The sequence below is a fragment of the Pseudophryne corroboree genome, chromosome 8, assembly GCF_028390025.1.
Source record: "Pseudophryne corroboree isolate aPseCor3 chromosome 8, aPseCor3.hap2, whole genome shotgun sequence".
Lineage (NCBI taxonomy): Eukaryota > Metazoa > Chordata > Amphibia > Anura > Myobatrachidae > Pseudophryne > Pseudophryne corroboree.
This window is the reverse complement of record NC_086451.1, coordinates 114116679-114132362: the sequence shown is the minus strand read 5'-3', so window position 1 is coordinate 114132362 and position 15684 is coordinate 114116679. Positions and strand designations below refer to the sequence as shown.

The 15684-nt window shown below is 47.1% G+C and overlaps 1 protein-coding gene, 1 non-coding gene and 1 pseudogene across 5 annotated transcripts in view; all 3 read left to right on the top strand.

Moving 5' to 3' along the window:
* POMT1 (protein O-mannosyltransferase 1) overlaps window positions 1–15684 on the top strand; it is a 191574-nt gene that overhangs the window by 129145 nt on the left and 46745 nt on the right. For all 4 annotated transcript variants that reach the window (XM_063936870.1, XM_063936871.1, XM_063936868.1 and 1 more), the window contains 7 exons: window positions 9699–9794; window positions 9885–9977; window positions 10286–10382; window positions 10790–10882; window positions 11374–11494; window positions 11607–11704; window positions 13034–13147. In XM_063936870.1, the coding sequence (XP_063792940.1) occupies window positions 9699–9794; window positions 9885–9977; window positions 10286–10382; window positions 10790–10882; window positions 11374–11494; window positions 11607–11704; window positions 13034–13147 (712 nt within the window). The remainder of the gene's footprint in view (window positions 1–9698; window positions 9795–9884; window positions 9978–10285; window positions 10383–10789; window positions 10883–11373; window positions 11495–11606; window positions 11705–13033; window positions 13148–15684) is intronic.
* LOC134953818 (U5 spliceosomal RNA) lies at window positions 3803–3910 on the top strand (annotated as a pseudogene).
* Window positions 5608–5722, top strand: LOC134953739 (U5 spliceosomal RNA). Its single transcript, XR_010185745.1, has one exon. It is a non-coding gene; the product is annotated as a U5 spliceosomal RNA (small nuclear RNA).

The following is a 15684-nucleotide window of genomic DNA, read 5'->3' as shown; positions in this document are numbered from 1 at the left end:
TTACACACTGCTGTTGCCATACTAGTGTGTGTGGGTGTGTGTGCGCCCTCATTTCCCCCCCCCCCTTCCCCCCACCTCTTTGCAGTTATGTCTAACAAAGCAAAGGGGCGCTAAGTGGGTTATATGTTGCTTGCCATACATCCCCTAGGCAGTCAACACCTCCAGCCCCTGGACAGGAGCTACCCTTTGCTTACTTTGCTCAGTTACTGGCTACATTAGTTGATGGTTTGGTAGCTCCCACTATGGACCCTTCGATCCCAGTCCCAGCTGGGAACCCACCACTATATGAACTAGTGTACATCTTCCCGCCGTTTCCCCTTTTACCAAGAGTGTTGAAAAAGGTGAAACAGGAAAGAACGTGGGTGATTTTAATAGCACCTGACTGGCCTCGCAGAAGTTGGTACCCAGACCTGAGGGGACTCCTGGCAGAAGATCCTTGGAAACTGCCACAGAGGGAGGGCCTGTTGTCATAAGGCCCGTTCCTTCACCCAGATCTGAACCGTCTACGTTTGATGGCGTGGTTCTTGAGACCAGGATACTAGAGACATATCCCGAAATCTTCTATTTTTGCTATGTTAGCTGCAAGGAAGCCAGTCACTGTAGCACACTACTATAGAATCTGGAAGAAGTACATGGACTGGTGCCAGCCTAAGGGTTGGAATCCCAGAGAGTTCCGCCTTACTAGGCTTTTGAGGTTTCTTCAAAATGATTGGGATCCTTGAAGGTACAGGTCTCAGCCCCCTCAATCCTTTTTTCAGCAACGTCTGGCGTCCTTGCAGGAGGTACAGACATTTTTGCAGGGTGTGTTGAGAATACGACCACCTTTTTCGTCCTTCCATGGCCTTGTGAGATCAAAATTTTTAAGATCAGCAGATTTTGAGCCTTTGGAAAAGGCAGATCTGAAATTCTTGAGCTGGAAAGTAGCCCTGCTCATAGCTTTAGCATCAGAGAGGAGGGAGAGTTAGGGGCTCTGTCGTGTAGAAGTCCTTTCCTAGTTTTTCGTGAAGACAGAGCGGTGGTTTCGGGTTTCCACATAAATCAACTGATTTGTGGTCCCCTCCTTCCAGGGATTGACAGACGGGGACTTGGCCTTGGATGTGGTCAGAGCCTTTCAGGTATACGTACAGCAGTGATCGCAAAAACGCGTATTTTACGCATTCTAGGCAGTGGGGGACTCGGTTTTGAAAAATGAGGGGGTCCTGCGGGAAGCGCTGTGACTCCCCTACCAATCACTGCGGTCAGCATCACATGTCTCTACAACCAGTCATAGCCAGCAGTGTCCCCAACCAATCACTGCTGGCAGCGTTTCCTGTCATCCAATCACCGCGGCAGCCTCCGTCCTGACTTCTCTTCCCGCTCTGCAGTTTGAATCCTCCTCCTTGGGCTCCGGGTGACAGCAATCGGATCCTGGGGCTGAGGCTCAGGCATTTAGCAGCACTCTCTGTGCCGGCTGCAGGGCCAGGTTTGACTTTAAAGGTGAGGCTGCGCTGCGCTGCACGGCAATGCGCTGTCAGTGTGTGATCCGTCCTTCCTGGCCTCGCCCGTCTGGATGCTGCCGCGGGATCCAGGGCCGACGCTGCAAGTGAGAGGCGCTGACCACACAGCCTGGCAGACGGGACAGTGAGCGGGGCAGCGGCTACTCTGCAGCTCTGTCCGCTCCTTGTCGCCTGGCTCATTACATAGGGTGGGAGGGTAATGCGGTGCTGGTAAGATGCGGCTGCTGGGGGGCATTACTACAGGCTGTAATAAGCTAATATCGATATGGTGTTGAGAATTCGCCACAGGCAGGACCTAGAATGGCAGGACATCCCCTCCAGTGACACCTGCAATGACTCTGGGCACCCCCTTCCTGCACAATCCCCCCCCCCCCCCCTTTCCCTCACAATCACTGTGGACACCACCCTCCCTCGCTGACACCCGTGATTGCTGTGTCTGGGGGGGTCTGAGGTGGTGGCTGCAATGTGCAAAGTGTATAATGGGCTCTACCCGGTGCAAAGTGTATAACGTGCTCTACCCGGTGCAAAGTGTATAACGTGCTCTACCCGGTGCAATGTGTATAAGCGGCACTACTGTGTGGTGTAATGTGAATTGGCACTATTATGTGGCCACGCCCCTAAATTTCTTTATCATCCACTAGGGGTCACTGGAGTACTCTTGGGATATGGACGGGCGTAGCCGAACAAAGGCACTGAATATTTAAATTTAGGACTCTCCCCCCTCCATATCCCCGAGTACCTCAGTGTACGACGTCAGTGTTTTTTCGGTGCTCACAGCACGAACATCGGCTTGTGGGAAGAGCCCACATTTGAGATTTTATTTTTCATTTTACTTTTTATTTTTACACTTCCCTTCCCCAGTTTCTTGAAAAACATGGGTCCGGGATGGTGCCGCTGCAAGGCAGCGTATGGCGTGTCGGTCCTCACAAAGAGCACCCTCACAGCCACAGGCGCTGCAAGGCAGCGCATGGCGTGTCGGCCCTCACAAAGAGCACCCTCACAGCCACAGGCAGCCACTGTCTCCTGCAAGCTGGACGGAGCTTACAGAAGAAGCCCCGTCACAGCCAGGAATAAGCAAAGAGCTGGACGGAGCTTACAGGAAGAAGCCCCGTCACAGCCAAGATGATGATCTGACACAGAAAGCTGGACGGAGCTTACAGAGAGAAGCCCCGTCACAGCCAGGATGAGAAGCTGGACGGAGCTTACAGAGAGAAGCCCCGTCACAGCCAGGATGAAAGCCCCGTCACAAGCTGGACGGAGCTTGCAGGAAGTGCGGCACAAGGTATGGTGGGGTGTCAGGGCGGTCAGCTCACGCTGCCGCCCTGCTGTGTGGGAAAGTGTAATTTTACTGTTGCCCGCCGCTGAAGCCGCCGCTGAAAGTGTCCCGCTGAACTACGCTAGAAACAGCGCAGACCGGCCGCACGTCACTCAGAGACGCCGGCCGCTCTCCCAGCGCTGATTACCCGGCACCGCTGTACGAGAGGCGCCGCCGAGACTACGTATCCGGTTTCTAACAGAGCGGCCGCACGTCACTCACAGACGCCGGCCGCTCTTCCAGTGAGGACACCGCACGCCGCTGATGCCCGGCCACTGCTGTATGAAGCGCCGCCGCTCTTCCGGACGGCTCCCCGGCGCTAGACAGCGCTCCCCTGCTCTCCCTGCACCCGCTCCCGTCCGCGGCAGGTAACATGGGAGAGACTACCTCACAAGCAGCGCAGCTGCAGGGGGGGTGAGGGGGAGTAAGGCCCATAGCAGCAGCACCATATAGCAAGGCTGCATGGGTTAAGAAATAGGCTGTTCAGTTTTTTAAACAGTAAAGGATAGGCTATCAGTGTCATAACCTATTGCATTTTTAACATGTTGCCTGGTATTTTCTGTTAAGGCTGCAATATAATACAAAATTCACTGCAGGCAGTGTTCATATTAATGGAAGGATAACTAAATGTATTTTACTGTATCCTAGACTGTATAATAGGCTATTAAGCCTATATTAACTGTATAATAGGCTATTAAGCCTATATTAACACTGCAGCAGGTAACCTGTACTGTAATTTTCTGTGAAAGCATGGCATGACGGCCATTTTAATCATTGCTGTTTTTCCAGCTTATAATTCCAGAACTTTCCGGCCATACACCTCTACTCCACAAGGAGGCGCAGGGGTGTTAGTGGGAATTTTTTGCTTCAGGTTTCACATAATTCTAGAACATTCCTGCCCTATATCTCTAAGCCACCAGAGGCGCAGGGGAGTTAGTAGGAATTTGGTTCGGGTTTCATATGCCCATGTGAACTGTTTGTCACATAAAGAATACTCTGGTTTCTCTTCACATCGAATAAATCTTTCGGTTTTTTACTAAAGTTTCAGTAGAGAGAAACAACCGTGAGTTTAATATAAATATGCTGTTCAGCAATAACATATATATATATGACGCATAATAAGGTCAATAAGTCGGCCAAGTGTCTGTCTGTTGCCTATTGGGGTGTCTGTCTACATAGCGAGTAAGGCTCTAGCGCAGACTAAAAATAAATTTAAAAATCCTACGTTGGCAATTCAAATTAAAAGAGCGGTAACATCGGAGTCTCGGAAGGGACTCCGCCAGCTCTAACAAAAGACAGTCTTTCCAAACGGCCACATTCCCTTTGGGTACCAGAGTGTTTATTTCACTGGTCTTATAATTTAATGCACGATTTTATGTCAAATCTCACACCGATAGCTACGAGTGAGAAGGGTACATTAGTCCAGCACTCAGATAGTGCGGGGTTTTTGACAACATATATAATCGGTTCCAAAATGACGCAATCCGCTATTGGTAAAGGCGTTTTCTGTCAAACTTTATAAAAACCCAGGATACATTTGGGTTACTATAATCTATGTATGAAACAATGACGATCACTGTTAAAACAAGCTGCACAGTATATCTGTAAAGCTTCTGCTAACGCCGGTTACTTTCATCGTCGCTACTTAAGCGCGACAAGGCCAGAGCTCGTTTGCTCCTAAATTTGATATTCAGATATCAAGACGCAAATACTTGTAATGGCGTTTTATCCCTTTATAAGCGGTGGTATAAAACAGTCACGCCTTGTAATGACAGGACGCTGCAGTCAGCAAGCCAGTGGTTTCTTGACCTCTTTTCCAATTGTGGAAGCGCGTCTTTACATGTTACATTTGCGAGATTTCCAGACTTCAACTCATGCATGTCTCAGCTAATTACAGATTAAAGGACAAAACTGCCTCTGTGGAACGGTTGGCAGGTTGCCATTTAGTCTTTGCTGGTTTATAAACCAGGCAGTAGTACTCCAACAGAGTCAGAGTTACTCATTCCCCTCTGTTTGAGCAAAACCAAACAGCTCCGTCGCAATATCAATCAGCAAGTCACTTACTACAGTTGGAAAATGGATTTTCTGCGGTTAGTATTTGCTTATTGGAGCCACAAAATTGCATAATTGCATTTGATCTTCACAATGCGTATTTACCCATTCCGGTTTGTTCATCACAGGTTCTAGCGTTTGCAAATCGCCACAACCATTAACCATTTCAGGTCTACCGTTGCTTATCGCTTCGGGTATTTACCAAAGTGATGTTGGGATGATAGCTCATCTCACATAAGAACTCTGTCTCAACAGAGTTTCTCTATCTTAGATGATCTGCTCATAAGAACTCTGTCTCAACAAAGTTCCTCTAACTTGCGCTACTAAGGTATACTGCGGTAGCAGATCAAGTTCGAAAACGATCGCATCTAATTCCGTCTAAACGATGTCAATTCCTAGGTAAGATTATAAATACGGTAAATCAAAGACTTTTACCTACTACACCAGCAAGAACAAATGTACATCTAGTAATTAGTGCAAAACACGCACACTAGCGGTACATTGGTGTATTCACCTATTAAGAATAAAGATGTGTTTTCAATTTAGTTCGTCACCCTTCACTCGCGTTTCCCACAGAGGGACAAGGGTGCATATACTCTGGACGAGAGTCGCAGAGAGTCAGGATTTGTAGTTAAAATCAGCGACAAAGGTTCTAAAACACGACAGATTGCTGTCGATAAATGTCCTAGAACTCCGTGCATTTTACAATGCAATACATGATTCGCTTTCAGTCTCACCAGGGATATACTCTGGTTTCTCTTCAGAACGAATAAATCTTTCGCCTTTTACTAAAGATTTCCATGGAGAGGAACAACCATGAGTTTCATGTAATTTTTTGATGCCTGCCTCACGCTGGGCTTAAGCAGTCAGACAAGGCAACGGCAGTTGCATACACAACAACCAGGGAGAACCAAGAAGCCGAATGGCAATGCGGCAGGTAATTCAAATCCTCAATGGCTCAGAACACCATTATGTGGAAATGTCAAGAGATCATTCCGTGAGTGGACTTCTGTTAGACAGATGATCTCACCCGTCAGGATTTGGATCCTGAAAACTGGACATTAAATCCAGAGGTGTTTCATATGTGAGTCCACAGAAGGGGGTTACCCTCAAGTATACATGATGGCATCTCGCCACAATTACAAAAGCTCAGTATGTGTACAAAACAGATCACAAGGGCAGTGGCGGTGGAGTCTCTCACATTCATGTGGTCATTCAGCATCGTGTATCTAGCTCCACCATTTTCCGCTGCTCTCTCCGTTGCCAAAACGGATCATAAGACAGTTTGTCACAGTCATACTGGTGGTATCTCATGGGTTTCGGAGAAGTTTGCTTCTCGATTTTCCAAGGAATACTTGCTCACGATCTTGGCCCGCTCATAATACGTCCAACCTGTTACATCAGGGAACGTTCTTTTACCCATAGTTACCTATGTACCTATTATCTATGTACCGCAGCTGCGGCTGACGGGGTGAGGGTTCAGACCGCCCTCTTAAGAAATAGAGCATTACAGTATCGGTTATACCAACCATGTTACGAGCTAGTAAGCCGCTTAAGGCAGCTCATTATTACAAAATTTCGTGTGCTTACATAGGTTGTAAACCTCGGAAGTTTCCAACATCATCCTTCAACTTACCCGTATTCTGTTAAACGGGGTGGGATGGAAAACTGCGTTGATCTGCACTAAGAGTGCAGGTATCTGTGTGGTAACCTTATTTTCAAAGACGTTTGCCTCTATTTGCGTCTGTACACATTTTTCTACAAGGTGTCATCAAAGTTCAGACTCTATTCATCCCACCTACAGCGCCAGGCGACTTGAGGTTGGGTTCAGATTTCTTACAGTTTTCATATTTTGAACCCTTACAACAAATGGGAATTAAGTTTCTCACTTTGGAAAACATTTTTCTTCTAGCCTTGGCTTCGGCAAGGGTGTTGTTTTCATATTTGGGTGCCTTGTATTCCAAGCCACCGTATTTGAGTTTTCTCATGACAAAGCAGATCTTCGGACGAATTCCGCTTTCGTATTCTTCACATCAATATACCAATAGTGGTTCCTGTGTGGACAGCACATTCTAGAATTCTGAATGTGGTACACGCATTACGCGTTTATATATGTCCCGAACGTCAACAGTACGTGATATGAATACGTTGTTTGTTCTCTATGATACTGCCAACTGGGGTTAGCCAGTTTCTCAGCAGACATTATCCAGTTGGATAATAATAATGACTACATCAGGCTTACTTTAAGGCTAAGTTACAATCGCCTACGCCAGTAATAGCTCATCCCACAGGTTCTGTGGGAATGTCAGACCCAGCGGGTCGTGGAGCGTCTACGACGCGGCTACATAGCCTTCATGTGCACCACGTTTGTGCACGTTTACACGTTATGAATGGTGGCGCCATCAGCATCTAGCTTTGGGCTGCCTACTGTTACAAGTATCAAACAGCTCTCCCGCCCACGAGGGAAGCTTTGGTACGTCCCAAGAGTACTCCAGTGACCCCTAGTGGATGATAAAGAAAATAGGATTTTGGTACTTACCAGGTAAATCCTTTTCTTTGAATCCATAGGGGGCACTGGACGCCCACCCAGAGCAGTTTTACCTGGGTTGTTTTAAGCTCAAGGGAGCTTAGTGAACACGTTTTACTTGGGTGGTATTAAGCTCATAGGAGCTTATGGTAACACATTTTCACCGATTGGTTCAAATTATAAAGTTCTATCGGTTATGGGTCAACCGGTTAGTTGACAGTACAGTTATAGGTCAACTTTGTTGTTGTCCGTTATGTTATAGGTATTCTCCATTGTCAACCTCTCTATATATAGTTCCTGTTCGCTCAGTAAAAAACACTGACGTCGTACACTGAGGTACTCGGGGATATGGAGGGGGGAGAGTCCTAAATTTAAATATTCAGTGCCTTTGTTCGGCTACGCCCGTCCATATCCCAAGAGTACTCCAGTGCCCCCTATGGATTCAAAGAAAAGGATTTACCTGGTAAGTACCAAAATCCTATTTTTTGTTGCGCGCATTGTCCGTTCTTTACGGTGTAGGACTGGGAGCATCAATTCACTGTCTGCCACAAGGGCACCAAAATGTCTAGTTTCAGCTCTTGTGCAGAGTGTCCTGTATGCTACACAGCCCAGCAGCTTTGTCATTTCCCCCCTCCTGCTACACTTTTGTAGTGTCCAAATCAAGTCTGTGTTTTTATATTTGAATCGGTAATGAGATTAATATGAACCTTCATTCCAATGGGACCCAGAAAATGACTGGTAGGACCCCAATTTTAAAAAATGAGGGTTCCCTGGGACCCACTTTTTTTTTCGGGTCAGCGCAATCACTGGTACAGGCTACAAGTTCCATTAGGAAGTCAGACGCTTTGTTTGTCTTGTATGATGGTCCCAGGAGGGGCTGGCCGGCCTCAAAACAAACTTTGGCCAGATGGATATGACTAACCATAAAGCAGGCAAATAAATCTAGTGGGAAGATGGTTCCTTTTCGGGTAGGTGCTCATACCACCAGATCAGTGGGTGCTTCATGGGCTGTGGCTAGAGGAGCCTCCACTACCCATCTTTGCAGAGCTTCAACGTGGTCATCAGCACACATGTTTACTCGATTCTACAGGTTTGATATGTTTGCATGTAGAGATGCAAGGTTCGGACGTTTGGTTCTTCAGGCTTCGGACAGCACTCCCATCTTTGGGATGTCCCCAGCTGTGTGAGATCTCCAGTGTCCCCTAGTGGATGAAAGAGAAAAGAAGATTTTGATACTTACCGATAAATCCATTTCTCTAAATCCACTCTGGGACACTGGATTCCCGCCTCGGTGCTGTCAGCCTGCGCGTGTTCCTGTAACATTATTTCAACCAGTTTGATTATTATGTTCTTGGTTGCTGTTTGACGTGTTGGTACGGTTGGTTCCTTCCCATATGGCCTTGATTCTTCATGTTACCGCTTCTGTCCGCCAATTTTTTAAACTGGAGGAATTAGGGGGCGTGAAGGGGGAGGAGCTACCTCCGGTTTGCATCCTTCACACCCAGCTGTCTGAGATCTCCTGTGTCCCCGAGAGGATTCAGAGAAATGGATTTATCGGTAAGTACCAAAATCCTCTTTTTTTTTTTTTTTTTTTCATCCACACTATTCTTAGGTTTCATTCCTTTGATACATTTGCCTCCCAGGATGCGTCAATTGGACTCCGGATTCTACTATCCTCTCAGGAGCGTCCCCACCCTTGAAGTATTGATTTAGGACATCCCTGTAGAGCCCTATGGAACCCGAAGAAGAAAACAACAGTTATGGTAGACTTTACTTTTAACTCTTTCTTTGATGTCCACAGGGCACCCACCATGGCGCACCTGATCTAGATGGGTTTGTGGCTTTGGTCACTGGTTTCCTCCTTCTATCCGTGAGATTGTGTTCTTAAGTGTACCATATCTTTATTCTCTCCTGTCCTCTTCCTGCTTTGGGCTTGTTAACAAAACTGTCCTGCCTGGGCATGGAGGTGGGGTTATAGGGCGGAAGGACCAAGGCATCCTGGGAAATCTCTAAGCTCAACTGTTTGGTGCCTAGACCCGATCCACCACCTATGGACTTCAAAAAAAGAGTTAACAAAGGTAAGTCTACCATAACTCTCGTTCTCCTCAGTCACCCAGTACAACCTAGTATAACCACACACATTATGTGATCACCTGACAGTGTACACAGGTAGAGCTGCATGGATATGGGGAAAATTGCAGCTCTCACATTACAAACCCTGTGGCCTTATCAGCGTCCTGTGTTGGCTCATTTTATGTTACTCATGGTCGCTTTGTGTACTTAACACTCAGTAATGTTTCTCGTATAGGTATGAGGGAGGACGTGGGAGCTCGCACCAGCAACAGGTCACCTGTTATCCGTACAAAGATGTCAATAACTGGTGGATTGTCAAGGACCCGGCTCGGTAACTACACAATAGCGGGATTGTGGAGTTGCATTTAGCACATCTGGTAAAGCAAACTGCTGATAACTGCTGTGTTGTAAATCTTCCAAGACAGGATATGGTTGTCCGCTCCCCACCACGTACTGTGCGCCATGGAGACACCATACAGCTGGTACATGGAATGACAGCCCGCTTCCTCAACACGTATGTGTGTCTTTGAATGTATGTGTACAGAATATGCATCATATGTGTTTGCCCTCCATATTATTTGTACATGGCAGGGCATGTGAGTTAGAATCATTGTCTATTGCCTCTGACCTTTCACCCACTTGATAACTACATTTAGCTGAGTCATTTCCATGATGGTCATGGCCAGCTGATATCCTAGAGGAATAGGGAATCTTTCTGTGTGTTTTAGATCCTCTTATGGGCACAGATGTTTAGTTTCTTTGTATATACAGTAGTTTTTGCCCAATAACGATTATACCCATTTTACATCATTTATTTTTCAGGCATGACGTGGCTGCCCCTTATTCTCCATATGCCCAAGAAATCTCCTGCTATATTGACTATAATGTTTCCATGCCAGCACAGACCCTTTGGAAGGTGGTGAGTGCGGGAATGCTGCTGGAAAGCTTCCCATCTGCTTTAGTGCAGCAGCATGCAAGCGAAACCTGTTAGTTTTTTTCACTTTAAGCCTAAAACAAGTGCTTGTAAATGACTTGTCTATAAAGTTATGCATTCATCTGTGTATCAGTTGGTGGTCCAGTACACTCGTACAACCTGCAGGTGTCACTGTTTCTGGAGAGCGGCCGGTTAGTTGGCATTGACTCTTTTTAATGAATTCCATCAGAGACCTATATGCTCTGCAGCATTCTGTAACAATAACAGAAACAACACTGTAGTTTTCTGTTGCTACAGCGATGTCACGCTGCCCGTTAATGCCGGAATTGTGCATATGCTCATATCCTGTCTATGCTGCCTGCAATTTCTAATACTTTGTTTATTCCTTACAGGAGATTGTAAATCGGAAGACTGATGGAGACACGTGGAAGACTATCCTGTCTGAAGTAAAGCTGCTTCATGTAAACACTTCAGCAGCTCTAAAGGTACTGCAAGCGCATAATGGGGGAGACTTGGTAGATACCCAGGTAGCAATACTCAAGTATAGTTCCTTCCTATAAATGGGCACAGTAGGACCCGTTTCCTAAGAACATAAGGATCAGTCATGGATATTTAACTCAGTGATTTAAAAGCAACTGTCATTACAGGAGACAATGGGGCAGATGTATTAACCTGGAGAAGGCATATGGAAGTGATAAACCAGTGATATGTGCAAGGTGATAAAGGCACCAGCCAATCAGCTCCAATATGTAAATTAACAGTTAGGATCTGATTGGCTGGTGTCAGTATCACCTTGCACATATCACTGGTTTATCACTTCCTTATGCCTTCTACAGGTTAATACATCTGCCCCAATGTACCCTGGGTAAATCTCACACTGGACGCCAACTGTAGATGACCGTGCCGGGTTGTATTGAGAGAGCCTGTAACTATTTTATTGGGTTTTGCTGAAACGTAAGACAATTAAATGTTCCAGCTCAGCGGGTCAGCATTACCAGACTGGGGCTTCCGGCAGTTAGAGGTGGTCGGCGAAAGGTTTGCCAAAAGCTATCACCAGAGCTTGGTGTGGAATGTGGAGGAGCACCGATACGGCAAGAGTAAGTGCATGGTACAAGAGTAACTGTGGTGTTTGTGTCTTTTGCCCCATATACGATATGATGCTCATCATCACTACAGTACTTAGACTCTGAACATTTGTGCCCCCTGCAGGCCAGGAGCAGTCTGAGAGAGAGCAGGAATTGCACACTCCGCCGCAGATGGATGTTGGGAGGAACCTCAGCTTCATGGCTCGGTTTTGGGAGCTCCAGGTATCTGCCTTTCTGCAATTTATAGTATAGAACGAAGTCACCTATTAAGCCTTGGTGAGTGATGAATAGCACGGTGGTAAAGTACCAGCCAATCAGCTCCTAACTTCCATGTTACGGGCTGTGTTTGAAAAATGACAGGAGCCGATTGGTTGGTACTTTTTTCACCACATCTATTTATCACTCTCTAAGGCTTGATAAATCTGGTCCTATGGATCCAGTCCTCAGGTACCTAAACAGCTCATTTATTCATGATTATGTTAATCACACACTGGTAATTTACACGCATTTAGTTGGGTCAGTAACTGTCCCACTGTTGCCTCAGACAGGCTTGCTGAAACCATGAGGTTCTGGAAGTTAGGACTCCTCTGTGGAGTGTGCCTAAAAGCATTATCGGGTCACAACACTGACTTCTAATGGAACCTTGCACGTAGTGTTTTATAGTGACAGTAGATGTATGTGGAAAACCTGCCTGTAAATATGTAAGATGCTCTGGATTTGATTTCACTAGGAGCCCCAGGATTCAGCATATTTTATGGTGTACAAACCCATCTTCGGGAAAGGCTTAAAATGCTAAAGTTATAACCTGTTCAACTGTGAACAAGTAAAAGAAGAGGAGGAAATGGTTCTATTGCACCAGGACTTCTTTCTATCAATTGTAATTATGCCCCTATAATGAAGTATTACTACCAATAATGTCAACCGAAAAGGGGTGCTGCCTCAGACTAATATTGGACAGATCACGGCAAAATGAGAGAAGCGTCTGATTCTGGTGCACAAAAGGAAAAAGGATATACAGTATTTAAAATTTATATAAATAATTTTAATATGAAAAAATAAAAAGTAAATTTTAAACCTATCCTCCTTCCTTTTATGCACCAGAATCAGACGCTTTTCTCTTGTTGCCTCAACTGTGAATAAGTCAGATGCCTCTTAAGGTGTGTACACACGGGTCGATTTTTTCTTCCGATTCTGACTATATAGTCAGAATCGGAAGAAAAGATAGTGCAGATCGCAAGGTGACAGTCACCTTGCGATCCCGATCCGATGCCGATGCGCGGCCCCGCGCGGTCGGCATCGGCAGAAAAAATAGGCTGTGCAGGCAAGTCAATCCTGACTATCTCTATAGAAGAGATAGTCAGGATTGAAATCGCACATAGCCAGCATCGCAAGCACAGTCATTATGTGCTTGCGATACTGGCTAAGTGCCGACCCGGCCCCCTGTCGCACGGTGAGAATCGGATAAGTCCGAATCTCACCGTGTGTATGCACCCTTAGAGGACAGTGGCTGTCAGACAGAACAGATGATAACTAGTGTATCTGTATCTGTAGTGGAAGATACTGACCATGAGGAGCGACAGTCCGGAACACAAATACAGCTCCTCCCCCCTGACCTGGGTCACACTGGACACAAGCATCGCCTACTGGCTTCATCCCAAGAGCACGGTGAGTGGACACATGGACTGTGATGGCATTAATTAATTATCTAATGGGTAATATAAATTTTCTCTGACGTCCTAGTGGATGCTGGGGACTCCGTAAAGACCATGGGGAATAGCGGGCTCCGCAGGAGACTGGGCACAACTAAGAAAGAAATAGGACTACCTGGTGTGCACTGGCTCCTCCCTCTATGCCCCTCCTCCAGACCTCAGTTAGAATTTTGTGCCCGGCCGAGCTGGTTACACACTAGGGGCTCTCCTGAGCTCCTAGAAAAGAATGTATATTTTAGGTTTTTTATTTTCAGTGAGATCTGCTGGCAACAGACTCACTGCTACGTGGGACTGAGGGGAGAGAAGCGAACCTACCTGCTTGCAGCTAGCTTGGGCTTCTAGGCTACTGGACACCATTAGCTCCAGAGGGATCGAACACAGGCCCAGCCTCGGTCGTCCGGAGCCGCGCCGCCGTCCCCCTTGCAGAGCCAGAAGCAAGAAGACGTTCCTGGAAATCGGCGGCAGAAGACTCCGGTCTTCATCAAGGTAGCGCACAGCACTGCAGCTGTGCGCCATTGCTCCCCAGGCACACCACACACTCCGGTCACTGATGGGTGCAGGGCGCTGGGGGGGGGGGGGCGCCCTGGGCTGCAATATGAGTACCTTGCTTGGCAAAATAACACATAATATAGTCATTAAGACTATATATGTGTAAAATCCCCTGCCAAAATATCCATAAAAAAGCGGGAGAAGTCCGCCGAAAAAGGGGCGGGTTTATCTCCCTCAGCACACTGGCGCCATTTCCTCTCACAGCTCCGCTGGAAGGACGCTCCCCAGGCTCTCCCCTGCAGTTTCCAGACTCCATAGGGTAAAAAAGAGAGGGGGGGCACTAAATTTAGGCGCATATACTATATATATATATATATATATATATATATATATATATATATATATATATATATATCTGCTATAGGGTAAAATCACTTGTGTAGTGTGAATCCCTGCATTATATAGCGCTCTGGTGTGTGCTGGCATACTCTCTCTCTGTCTCCCCAAAGGACTTTGTGGGGTCCTGTCCTCAGTCAGAGCATTCCCTGTGTGTGTGCGGTGTGTCGGTACGGCTGTGTCGACATGTTTGATGAGGCTTATGTGGAGGCGGAGCAGGTGCCGATAAATGTGATGTCACCCCCTGCGGGGTCGACACCTTAATGGATGGACATGTGGAAGGAATTACGCGACAGTGTCAACTCCTTACATAAAAGGTTTGACGACATAGCAGATGTGGGACAGCCGGCTTCTCAGCCCGTGCCTGCCCAGGCGTCTCAAAAGCCATCAGGGGCTCTAAAATGTCCACTACCTCAGATGGCCGACACAGATGTCGACACGGATACTGACTCCAGTGTCGACGACGATGAGACTAGTGTACATTCAAATAGAGCCACTCGTTATATGATTACGGCAATGAAAAATGTGTTGCACATTTCTGATATTACCCCAGGTACCACAAAAAAGGGTATTATGTTTGGGGAGAAAAAGCTACCAGTGGTTTTTCCCCCATCTGATGAATTAAACGAAGTGTGTGAAGAAGCGTGGGCTTCCCCCGATAAGAAACTGGTAATTTCTAAAAAGTTACTAATGGCGTACCCTTTCCCGCCAGAGGACAGGTCACGTTGGGAGACATCCCCTAGGGTGGATAAAGCGCTCACACGTCTGTCAAAAAAGGTGGCACTACCGTCTCCGGACACGGCCGCCCTAAAGGAGCCTGCGGATAGAAAGCAGGAGGCTATCCTGAAGTCTGTATATACACACTCAGGAATTATACTGAGACCGGCTATTGCTTCAGCATGGATGTGCAGTGCTGCAGCTGCGTGGTCAGATTCCCTGTCGGAAAACATTGATACCCTAGACAGGGACACTATATTGCTAACCGTAGAGCATATTAAAGACGCAGTCTTATACATGAGAGATGCACAGAGGGATATTTGCCGGCTGGCATGTAAAATAAACGCAATGTCCATTTCTGCCAGGAGAGGATTGTGGACTCGGCAGTGGACAGGAGATACAGATTCTAAAAGGCACATGGAAGTTTTGCCTTACAAGGGTGAGGAGTTGTTTGGGGATGGTCTCTCGGACCTGGTTTCCACAGCGACAGCTGGGAAGTCAGCATTTTTACCCCATGTTCCCTCACAGCCAAAGAAAGCACCGTATTATCAGGTACAGTCCTTTCGGCCCCAGAAAGGCAAGCGGGTTAGAGGCGCGTCCTTTCTGCCCAGAGGCAGAGGTAGAGGGGAAAAGCTGCAGCATACAGCCAGTTCCCAGGAACAAAAGTCCTCCCCCGCTTCCTTTAAGTCCACCGCATGACGCTGGGGCTCCACAGGCGGAGCCAGGTACGGTGGGGGCCCGTCTCAAGAACTTCAGCGACCAGTGGGCTCGCTCACGGGTGGATCCCTGGATTCTACAAGTAGTATCTCAGGGGTACAAGCTGGAATTCGAGACATCTCCCCCTCGCCGTTTCCTCAAATCTGCCTTGCCGACAGCTCCCCCGGACAGGGA